This window comes from Protopterus annectens, chromosome 8.part0 (genome assembly GCF_019279795.1).
Source record: "Protopterus annectens isolate FY-2018-M chromosome 8.part0, PAN1.0, whole genome shotgun sequence".
NCBI classification, from domain to species: Eukaryota; Metazoa; Chordata; order Ceratodontiformes; family Protopteridae; genus Protopterus; species Protopterus annectens.
In genome coordinates, this window is record NC_056741.1 from 1,972,915,664 (window position 1) to 1,972,928,170 (window position 12,507).

The 12,507-nt window shown below is 34.8% G+C and overlaps 1 protein-coding gene across 3 annotated transcripts in view; it reads right to left on the reverse strand.

Annotated features, from left to right (window-relative positions):
- The window catches only part of LOC122809774 (5-hydroxytryptamine receptor 3A-like), a 402,161-nt gene that overhangs the window by 92,240 nt on the left and 297,414 nt on the right, over positions 1–12,507 (reverse strand). For all 3 annotated transcript variants that reach the window (XM_044081508.1, XM_044081509.1, XM_044081510.1), the window contains one exon: positions 5,643–5,850. In XM_044081508.1, coding sequence (XP_043937443.1) covers positions 5,643–5,850 — 208 coding nt within the window. The remainder of the gene's footprint in view (positions 1–5,642; positions 5,851–12,507) is intronic.

The window sequence follows — 12,507 nt, forward strand, 5'->3', positions numbered from 1 at the left end:
TAGAGACTTCTTCAGAACTAAAATACAGACATAAAATACATAGATTTAAAAAGACAATTAATTAGTCAGTTATGTAAAATAGGAAACCTGCTCTAAAGAACCAAGCACATACTTTGTATGAATAAATAATTAATAAACCACATTGGGTAAAAGAGATGTATGTTAAAAAGATATGTTTAAGAAATATATGCTTAAAAATATATTTGATTAAAAATACTTGTTTAAAACAAACCCTTTATAACGCTACATATTGTATAATTGATAATCCATGAATGATATATTCACTAATTAACAAACTACAAATTATGAGGTTAAATATAAGCAGTTACAGCTTTCCCAATCTCATCTCTAGCATAATGCAAATAGACTAGTAGTCATTAAGACCAGGAACATTTATGGCATGCAATCTTAACTGCAATATTAATTTATGATACTCTAATCTACTTTCCCATTCACCCTCACTTGGATTCAATTCAACTTTTTCCAACAGAAAAGACAAAAATTCTTTGAAACCCCAGCTAGAAACAGAATGCTTAAATAAAGCATTATTAACATTTTTTGCATTTTATATTGTAATAATGTTCTCTGGTCGTCTGTTTTAATTGTCTCTTGGTCTTGTTAACATAAAAACAATTACACTTAACACAACATGAGAGATAAACAATACCAGACATTTCACAATTGAAATGTCCAGAGTGTCCAATTGAAACATACCCTTCCACGATGACATAAAAACAATTACACTTAAGACAAAATTACAGATAAACGATACCAGATGTTTCACAACTGAAATGTCCAGGGCATCCAATTTGTCTATCATGCCCTTCCACAATGATGTAAGGACTGTACAAAAGTATTTAACTTTGACAATAAATATTTTCCTGTGATGTGCAGTACATGTGTTGTTTCACTGTTTTCACTGATTAAAAGGGAATGATTGTACTGTGGTGAGAAGACGGGCATAGTAAGGAAGAGATTACAGATATGTGCTACTGGCTAGCTAATAGCTTTGCTGCTATTTGTAAGATTGCTCTTTGTATATTATGATTATTAAGTTTACATTTGTCTAGTTTTTCCAGAATTCTTTGCTCTTCTTTGGCTATTATGTTAAGAAAGTAGTGTGTAGGCTGGATTATACTTGTCCTTGGGTGTATATGTTGAGCATTTGTTGAAATGTGTGAGTATCAGATGGTCTATGGCTATTTTGAGCTGTACTGTGACTGCATGCATTTGACCCTGCATAACCTGAGGAGATATTTTTGTGGGAGATGGGATTGATCATAGTTTTGACTTTCCTCAGTATTTTGTTATACAAATTGTAACCAAATGCCAACTTAAAAAAAAGATACAAAAGTGATGCTAACGTCTGCAGCAAAAAAAGTGCTAATGATCTATAAATTATGAAATTACTTCCCAAGAAGGCATACTATGCATCATGAAAATCAGATAACATTATCCTTGTACCCAAAGTCTCTTATTCATTGCCTTAGGTGAAATTGCATACCAACATTTACTATTTAAACATTAAAAAAATGTCTATAAATAAACTATGCCATTCTTTAAAGATCATGATGTCATTAACAAGTCACAACATGGTTTCAGAACATCTTTAACACCTCTACCTGACTGTATTAAACAGTGGATCAGTTTACCTAAATATAGACAAAGGCCGCTGTTTATAGACCTTATGAAAAACTCTTATTTAGTAGAGTGTATATCATCTAATCCCTTCTCTCTTAGCTTGTTGCAGAATCTTTCAAGTCAATCAACAACATTTAAAATATAAGCCTTTTAACTACACTATGGAAACAGGACCTTCACCTTAGCTATACCCATGTTTGGTGTACTTCAAGTATCAATCCCTGGTCCCATCTTCTTCTCCTTATTTATTACTACACTGTTATTAAGACTCCACAGAGTTAAAATCATGATTTAGAGTAATCACCTCTTTCTGCTAAAGAGTGCTGAGGACAGCTTTAATGCTCAAAACTCCTTACAGGCTAATTTTCACAAGCTTTTCTTTCATTTCCTGAAGAATCCCCTTCTTTTCAATAAAAACAAGACAAAACAAAACAAATGGTATGTTATTTGCTACTGCTGATATACTCTGTTCCATCACTCCTCTTAACATCATAGACCATTAAAACAACCGGTTTCCTTTCTTTACTCTGACACCTGATAGCATCCTCAATCCAATTTTTTTCTCTGCATGAATACATAAACTTCAGAGTCACTGTGGTTTTAATTCAACTCAAGTACCATACAAACTCACAAGGTTCTTAACTCCAGATCCCCAGTATGCTACAGTAAGCAACATTCTAATACCAAAAGTGGAATATGTTAATTGGTATTGTTCTGTTGTAGAACTCTTCTAATACCTTCATCAAGCAAAAAATACTGAAATATGCATGTAAAATCATCAGCATCGCTGACAGCAGTAGTCATCACTGCACTTCATTTAACAATACTAAATTACTTCTTATAACTGAAAGAACAACTCAGCCTATTGCACACAGAATCCTATATCTTAGCTTCTATCTATCCATGGCAAATAATTTTACTACCTTCTCTTAGCACTACTTGTAAATATCTACACAATCAGGCTAACACATATTTAACTGTCCTCAATTCACTCTAGATACCCCTGCATCTGCATTTTCAAAATTAGCTTGAGCTGTCTGGAGCTCAGTTGCTTCAGACTTGGGAACTGTCCCTTTCCTTTTTTTCTTTTAGGAAAGTCTTATATAATCACAGAAGATAAATGTATTTATTTATCTCACTCAGAGATGCGAACTTGGGCCATCAGTCATCTAATCCAGCCTGGGCATTCCATCTTTTGCAAATAACTCAGTATTCTGCATTGTGATATCTAGTCTACTGCATAGTTTTTTATCGAACCATGGAGATAATAATTAGTATAAAAAGCCTTACACCATTATGTATAGCTACTGTTTTACTTGTTTTCACTTTGCAAAATTTAGTTTAATTGTATTCTGGCTGACACTGGTGATATTATAGAACTTAAAAGATTTTGATTGTACTGCATGAACTGGGGCTTTTCTGCTCAGGCCTCTGCTGAAAAGGGGTCTTTGTACCCAGCTGCTTCCCAACAAATGGAAAATAAATAAATAGTCTGAATACTGGTTCCCACTTCCAGAACTCAGAAATTTTACTAGCCCAAGGACCACGCTACTGTGTTCGAATCTCCTTCTCCTCCACCCAAAGAACTTACTCTTCTAGTGAGATCTTTGTCTCTTTCATCATTTTCTTAAATACTCACAATGGTTTATCTCTCCTATTTTATCCAGTTTATACAATTCTCTTTTCAAATCAGCTATGTACATTCACTTCTACTTAAGACATGCATTTACATAACAGGGTGCAATAATATTCACTGTACAGCTCTCTGAGTTCATTGAATATATTAAGTTCCTATACTAAACTTTGTATATGTTCCAGATTCCTGGCAGCTGGGTGACTTATATTTATTTGAGTCACATTTAGTCTTCTTTTGTGTGACCAGATGTTAGTATGTATAAGTTGGGAGTCTTGGCAAAGAAGTCACATTGGGTTAATGAGTGGGAGCAGCCCTAATCAAGACCAGTCTTAAATCATTCTCACTGCTGGCTTTAAAAGTCAACCAAATGAGGGTCATCTAAATGTAAGTCAAGTGTGTTGCTAAATTTGTTTGTTGTAGCACTGAAATTGTGATGTATTATATGTACACATTGTGTTACTCTGTGTAATCATTTTATTCACCACTGAGCCAGCTCAAGTGTAGGGTCAGTCCACCCATTCATTTAACAAAAACAAGTAAGCCAAAAAATAAACAAATACAGAAAACCTTAAATAATTTGGACTGGGTATCTTGAAATGAAGTCCTACATATGATGAGATTTCAGGAATCATTTTAAAAAATATATATGTAGATTCTTTCCTCCAATCACACACCTTGAAATGGATGTAACTGGATCTGATAATGCCAAATGGCTATATCTGGGTGGAAAATAGGAATGCCCATTCCGTTCACTTTATTTTAGTACAAATTGTATGTAACTATTTTGTAAAGAAATAAGTACTAGGAGAAGGCATATTACTATAGTACCATCACAAAATGTCATTATGTGCTAATTATTTTTTAAAATTAAATAGTACCAAAAAGGATGTCTACAGCTTTACAAATCATATGAGAATTCTGGAAATTCTTCAATTACTAAGTAACTATTAGTTGCCAAAAAAAGACAGCTCTCCTTAGCTAAGTACCCCGACAGCTCTATTTTCTTGAGAAAAAAGCATGGAGGCATGAGTCTGTAAATGCCTTTTTGTGTAGGACCACATGCAGACGGCATCATACAGTAATTAAACTTTGGCAAATCTGTGAGTTGTGTTTTATACTGTCCTAGAAGCTCTATACCTTCTACTAAATAAAATAATGCCAGATTTGTTTGTCATTCAGTGGTTAAAAGAAAAACAGAAATATATTTAAGTATCTATTACCAAAACGTGATCCAATTTATATCAAGTTGAACTTTAATTGTTTATCACAAATCACCTTTGTCAAAGAATAAAATGTATAAAAATATTATTAATAATAATAATAATAATAATAATAATAATAATAATAAAGCACAACAATGATAAAAAAACAATTACAGAGAACACTTAAGTCTGCCATAAAAACTACAATGTATAAAAATGGAAGTTAAAATTAATTAATTAACAGAGTAGCTGTAACCTAGGCATTTAAAAGAACCCAGGAAATGAGCAGCACCACTTTCATGTAATGCTCAAAAAGAAAATTATTCAAGGATCTGCAGAAAGTAGTCAGTAGGGAGTTCTCCCTCCAACACAAAGAAAATAGATTCCCTAGGTGATGAGCCTAATATGCAAAAGAACAAAATTCAGAAGTTCCAAGGTATTCATGCAGAATGACCAGTAGCCCCTGGGAAGCTAAGCACAAAACCTTAGGGGGCAGTACAACACTATAAACTATTTTAGGTAGAAAGATCCATGTCATGCAAAGATTGGTAAAATAACGTCAAAACTTTCAAGATTATACAATGAGAGAATGGAACCAGTGCAAGCCCCAGACAGCAACATAAGAAGATGCTTATGTAAGGCAGCAGTATGTAGCCTGAGTCCAGAGATTTGCACTGGCTGTAAACAGTCAATCTCAAGGTTTAGAAGTCCCAGGTGAATTCATTACTGTAGTCAATGTGAGAGTACTACAGCCAAGAGATCAGCTTGAAGGTTTAGGTTCTTTATCCTGGAAATGCCTCATAGATGGAAAAATGAAGAGTTTACTACAGCTGATGCCTGGATCTGTAAATATCAGCTGGTTGTCAACAATGTTCCTAAGATATGGAATTTAGAGTTAAACTCAAGTTTATTGCCAACATAAAAGAGAAGAGATGGAAGTAGCACGGCATCAGAATCCATCAAGGCTGAATGAAGTACCATAGCCTCAGTTCTGGATGTGTTTAACATCTCCAGTTAAGATGTCAGCCAATGATGAAGGGACTGCAAGTTGTCAGAGAGTGAATACAACTATGTCATATTGCCCTAAAAGAAGGAATGGTAGAACTGGGTGTCATTGGCATAAAAATGTCAAGCGTGTAATCCAACAAATATACAGGACTTACCTAATATTGGAGGATCAGCCGATGCGGGGAGTAAATCATTCAGAATTAGGAGAAGCACAGAGAATCCAAGCACTACTGTAATCTTAAATCCAAGCCTTTCACCTCCATCCATGGGAATAAACATACTGGCAATGTCCACAAGCACAAGAAAGCATGCTGGTACTATAAGGTTGATAAGGTGATTTATTGGGATCCTCCGAATGCTAATCTGAAAAATAACAAATTATTAAATTTGCATAATAAGAGTTCAATGCCAGTCAAGAACAATACATTAACCTTCTCTATGCTACAGGTAATCCAGTATTTAGTTTATTTAACCAACATCAGCTTTAATAGATATTTTCCATACATGTAAGCAGCCTTGTCATATCAACTTCATACAGGACTTAACTACTCCCATGCTGGCTGGTATGCAAAACTTCAGCTTACATGGCTAGAATACTCATATCTATGGGTGGCAGAGTCACTAGTTGTTGCAACGTCTGCAAAGGTTTTCAATATTTAAGCACTTATTGTTTTCTCCATGCATAAAGCATCAGAAGTAGTCATACCTGAACACCACCTGTCATCTGAACTATTCAGAGCAGCCTGGATAAATGTTATCAATGATTTTTACAGTCTGTCTACAACAGAAACTGTTAACAGCCACATCAGTGCAGGTAATGATCATTGTCTTAGACATGATCTTTGCAATATTTGGTGTCCCAGCCAGAAGTTGTACATCTGAAGGAGGCCCTCCCTTCATAGTTTAGGTAGTTAAGTGATATACAGGGTGTCTGTGTGATATACACACAGACAGCTGGCCTCATTAAGGCAACAGGCCAAACAAACAAATAGGTGTTAGTTGACAAGCCTCTTGGTGATGGCATCTGATAGGTGAACATCTACTGATCATTCTGTCACTCCAGACTTTGATCCTGAATCTGCTGTTGCAGCAAACTGGCAGTGATAGTCTTAGTTTGCCTAAATTCTTGTTGGATAAATTCTTCTTCCTACCAAGGACAGCCATTCAGGAGCTAATAACCTCTCCCGTAAAATGTCAAGGCTGCAGGATGCAGCAGGCTGTGCTTGATTCATCTATCTCCTCAACTACCTCCAAACAGCACCAAAAGCCACACTTCTTGTACTGTTTTCAGGACACATATTTGCCAAAATGTTTATGTAATCAGCACTTTCAATAACAAATGTCTTAACTCCTGTCTCTCTGAGGATCCACTCTTCAGTATAATAAGCATGCAGTTTTCAGAGCACATTTCTTCTTAATATGCCATGTACAAGTATTTTACCATTGACTGCTCCCATCTTTTGACAAGTGTTAGGGACATACCTCTCAACTTCATAGCACAAGAAATCTGGACAATGCATAAAATAATAGGGGCCAAAGGCCCAAAAATAGGCACAGATTTTATATATTGCTCTTATAAACTTGAAAGTTGCTAGAATAACAGGATTTGTGTCAGCATGCTTTTTTTGAAGGCTATGAAGTCTGAAATTCAAATGTATGCCATTATTTTGCGATTTCAATCCTCAGTCATTTGTCAGAAAACCACAAATTTTATGAGGAACAGACCAAAAATATGAGTCAAAAATCTGGACATTCTGTGAAAATATAGACAGTTGAAAGGTATGTTTGGGGAACACTCATCATCAGAACTGTAACTAGAGGGCACGAGCTGTTAAAGGGCATGACTGACAGCATGACTGACAGTTGGCAAACATTTGGAAGTGCAGTATTGCAAAATTACTGCAGCTTCATAAATGAATGCTGAAACTGCATTTGTGGTCATGACTGTAGTGCTGAAGTGCTTAGTGTGTGGTGACAACTGTAGCAAGCTGCTTGTTACATTTGTAGCAGTTTGCTTGAGTTTGAGATGAGAACAGCTCCCCTTTTGGTCTTCATCTTTGTGAAAGGCCTTTTTTCTCTTCAACTTCAAGTTGGGGGGGGGGGTTGCAGTACGGAATGCATCACATGGCACTACATGACCTAGCTATGGTTCTGCTCATCATGCTCATTATCTGACCCAGAAATTAGTTTTAAAGCTCTTGATCTCAAAAAGGGCTGAGATCTTCACTAACCATGTTTTTACTCTATCTGTTATTCCTGAGTTTTGTTTTCCATCAGACATCTGTATTTTACCCATATATTTTTTAAAGAATCTTCTGGGGTGGAGGGTGCTGCTGAGCTGACAGTGTAAGAGGTTGCATGATATTTTAACCCTAACAATTCAACACTGAGATATAGTTTGATTTTCTTCTGATTTTCCCTGTTTGCTGCCATAACAACTGACTCTTTTGTACTCAGTCACCACTGACAAAACAGAAATGTTTTTCAAGCATGTTAATACCAAGAGCATCCAAAATGGAGTCATTATTGAAGTTAAGTGCAAATCCTACAGCATTAAAGATGAGGGATAGCTATTTTTTTTTAATGTATATGGTACTACCAGCTGATGTAGGTTTAGCTGTAAAATGTTCTTCTCTGATTTAGAATCAGCTTCATGGTCGCATGTTTCTACTATACTATTTAGTAATGCACTGGCCACTGTCAAACTGGATAGCACACCTGGCTCAAATGGAATGATAGGAGTTCTACTTAATAAAATTAAACCTTCCATTGCAGTGCCTGAATGTGAATATATGTGGGTGTTTACATATTTCATAATTTTGAGAATTAACTTGCTATGAATGTGCAACATTTGTTATCAGCTTTTAGGGATAGGTTTATGAACTTGAGAAGGATACAACTTCCTTTCCTGTTTTGTCTACCTAAATTCATCTTTTTATGTAGATGATTACCAGGTATGTGCACTATTACCTTTCCTCAACAGCTGCAAAAACTCCTCATGGAATATCTATGTGAATCTTTCCCCACCCAGATGGACTAGGAGGAAGCAGCTCGTAGGATTTTCACAGAGGAGATTACAACTACCTGATCTACCAATGTATGCTACTAATGGTGCTAGGTGTCAATTACTCTAAGCTGTGGAACTGCCAGCGCCTATATGGTTGCTTACAGAAGTTTTGTTTCCCTAGCCTGGGTCCATAGTACACAGTGACAGAGCCTTGTAGAAGTCAGGGGATATCCTCTGCAGTTAGTCCACTGAATACCCCTCAGCACCTCACCAGGTGCATGGGATTATGCCAGGGAGAAAACAATAAAAATCTTCAAACTATCTATGATGGCTGCCTGAATGACAACCCATTTCAGATGTCTATCACCTGATGAAGGAATAAATGGGCTGAGAGACTGAGAGAGGGTTTTATGGATGGCAGGCACAAGTGTCAAATATTTTAAAAAAAGAAAGAAAATGGTTGTCCTGCCAACATTGTGTTTTAGGACCTAAAGAAGGTCTCTGATACATTCTTATGAGATTATTATTGATTAACTAATAAATGATGTACCTATTAAACCTTATATCATTCACTAGGTATACGAGTGTCTCATGAAACAGCAAACACTCATGTGAGCAAACTTCTAAACAAAACAGTTGAGAACAAAAGCTCATATGAGTGAATGCTAAAAAAAAACAGTGATGTAGTGTTCTGCATTATTCATCCTTTTCTGATTTCTTGCGCATGCATATGGGACTTACATTCTCACCCTTGCACAGTACATTAGTGCAGTATAGAGAAAGCAACAGAGAAGACACAATCTCTGTTGCTTTTTTTTTCATTCTTTGATCAAGATTTTATGAAGGACAGCAAAAATACAAGGAAAATCAGGTAGATTTCTGATTATTTATTTTTGCAGACTATACCTGATTTTTCTCATATTTTCTTGTCCTGTGAGCATATGCTGATAGAAAGTTTGTCCGCTTTGTATTTCAGTGGCCGGACTTTCTTTTCTTGATTTACAATGGACACATTGTTGGGATGTCTAATCAGCATGCAAGTTTTTGAATAAAAATGAGCCATCATTGTATAATTTCTATTATTTTGCATGGCGCAAGCTCCACCCCCACCCCCTGCTAGTTATATATACTAACTCTGATATCGCAAATAGCGGGGTAAGGGCAAATTCTCTTAGTTTGCTGTACCACAACCCCATTCAAAAGACTACAACAGAAACTCCATTAGGAAGAATGTTCGCTAACATGAGTGCTTGTTTTTTTGTTTTGTTTTTTTTTACACACAAATCATTCCCTCAAGTTAGCATATGCTGTTCCTAATTGAAATGCATATACACATACACACACACACACACACACACACACACACACACACACACACACACACACACACACACACATATATATATATATATATATATATATATATATATATATATATATATAAACATGATTTAGCCCTTTGGTCAAACATTTGGAATATGAAATGTCTATAATGCTGTCCCAAGGGAATGAATACTCATATGATTGGGTCATGGTACTGCAGGAATTGCGAATTTATCCTTTGCACACTATTATCTGATCTTGGAATTTGTCTATTTAAGTAGCAGAGGGTGTCTTTTTTTGTTGTTATTTTGAAGTTTGATCTTTCTAGATCGATCAATTTAGATACAACTTTGTGTATTTTTCAATGCCGATTGCACATTCATGTACAGGTATAAGTGGGGTGTACATATATATATATATATATATATATATATATATATGTGTGTGTGTGTGTGTGTGTGTGTGTGTTCCAATGGTTGCATCTATTGCAAGTGCAAACATATGTGATCTATGACAATTTTAAAGTATTCGAAAAGTATAAGGTTATTATCTGAAATGCAACTTATCTAGCGTAGAGAAGGCCTAATGATAAGAGAAAACCATTTAAGATAAAAGTATTTCTGAAGCAGTTAGCTAATATACTAGCACAGCATTTGCTATCTAGTTTGATAATGGCTATGGACCTATAATTTGATGGATCAAGCAAATATGTTTTAGATTTATGAATCAGAGTAGTTTTTGAATGGATTGAGTAGGGGTCAGAGATTCTATGGAGCAAAATAGAATTCAGCAGTTTTAAAATAATTTTAGACAAACCATCTGAAATGTTTATATTATCTGTAGAGAAGCCAGCTGGACTGGGTCATTCTTGCTTTTAAAATACTGAATAACAAAGAAAAAAAAAATTAACCAGGTTAACAGAGTGGACACATAATTCATTTTCAGAGGTGACCTGGGAGCAATATCTGTGATTTGCTCAGAGTCACACAGTATGCAAATGGTGGATGTGGGAATCAAACCTCAGGATTGCTGCAGGATCTCGGTCTGGCAGCATATAGTCTGATAAATAGATAGGTTTAATCTCGGGAAAAGAAATATGCCACTAAGATAGTGTTTGATGCCTTGTTCAGGAGTAGAGTGCACCCTCATTATTGTATAACTCATAATATAATAATATAACTTAAAAAGGTATCTAGTATTTTTCATTAAATCGACAAAATTCTACAGACATTTCCATGTTTTTCGTAAGGTATGTAATATAGAATAACAGATGTTTTGTTTTCTTTAATATTAATGGACAATAAGCTTTCACAAATTGGCTAATGTAGCTTAATAAATTCCTCACTGTTGTCTTTCTTTCTTGTCATTTTAAACTTTATTAGCTGACTTCCAATATTTTAGTTTTATATATATATATATATATATATATATATATATATATATATATAATCTCTCTAGGAATGGCATTTTCTAATTATTTGTCTGTTTTATAGTGTGCTAAGAGTCACGCATGTTCTATAGTGTCCTATAGCACAACCGGATTTACATTTTCTCTTTTTACTTTTATAGAGGAGTGGAGCAGTACATGCAGATGGTTGTAGGTATTTAGGAGATACTGATTTTGACCAGTACAGCTGATGATGTCTTTAAATGTAGCCATAGCTCATACATAAAGAAAAACAATTTCTGTCAATGAGGATGCAATTTAGAAATAGTTCACATGCTTTTTGACTTTTTCTTAGTGTAAGCATTTAGGACTGAGGGTGTGAGATTGGAGAGAGTGGTTGTTAGTCTACTAGTAATAATCTACTTCAGTATTTACGTTTTTGTCCATAACAAGCAAGCAAAGCTTCACCAAAAAACTGAGGAAACTCTGCAGCTCAAATATACTTTTGAACATTTTAATATATAAAAATAAAAACAGACATTGGTTTGTATTTTATATGTTGTTTGTATTATATTTTATTTATTAAATATTTTGAAAGCAAATTTGAGTTGCTGACTTTCCTCTGGTTTTAATGAAGCTTTGGATGTTTATTTTTTGTATCTATTTGCCAGAGGTCATTTTTGGATTTTCCATGCTATTTTGTCAAAAGTAACATACGTGTTATATCAATTTCTTATATTTTTAGCCAGATATACCACATTGACAAAAATAAATGCCTTTTACTATTGAGACTTGGAACTGGAAAGGGGTACAAGTACTTGATAACTGGAAGTATTTTTTTTAATTACAAACCTAAGGCTCAGTTTGATGTTGTCCAATAAACACATATGGTATCTGACCAGTGAAATAAAGTTAATACAACTATGACTAGGATTATATTTATACAAGAATAAATATGGGTTTGTCATGTTAATGAAAAGGTAGTTTAAACCTAATACAATTGATTTCGATATTGAACACCAAGGAAACTATTACATGCTTGCAGTGGCAATAGGCTATACAAACATCAGCATGGTGAGGACATGTGCAGTTTATTGCCTCAATATTCAGCTTGTTCCCTAAATTAAAAAAAAATAGACACATACAGATATATATATATATATATATATATATATATAGTTCCCTATCAGAAGCCTGAAACACTATAAGCCTGAAAATCAAAATCCTGAAACCAAAAGCCTGAAAACTCAAAATCCTGAAAACCCAAAATCCTGAAACTCAAAATCCTGAAAACACAAATAAT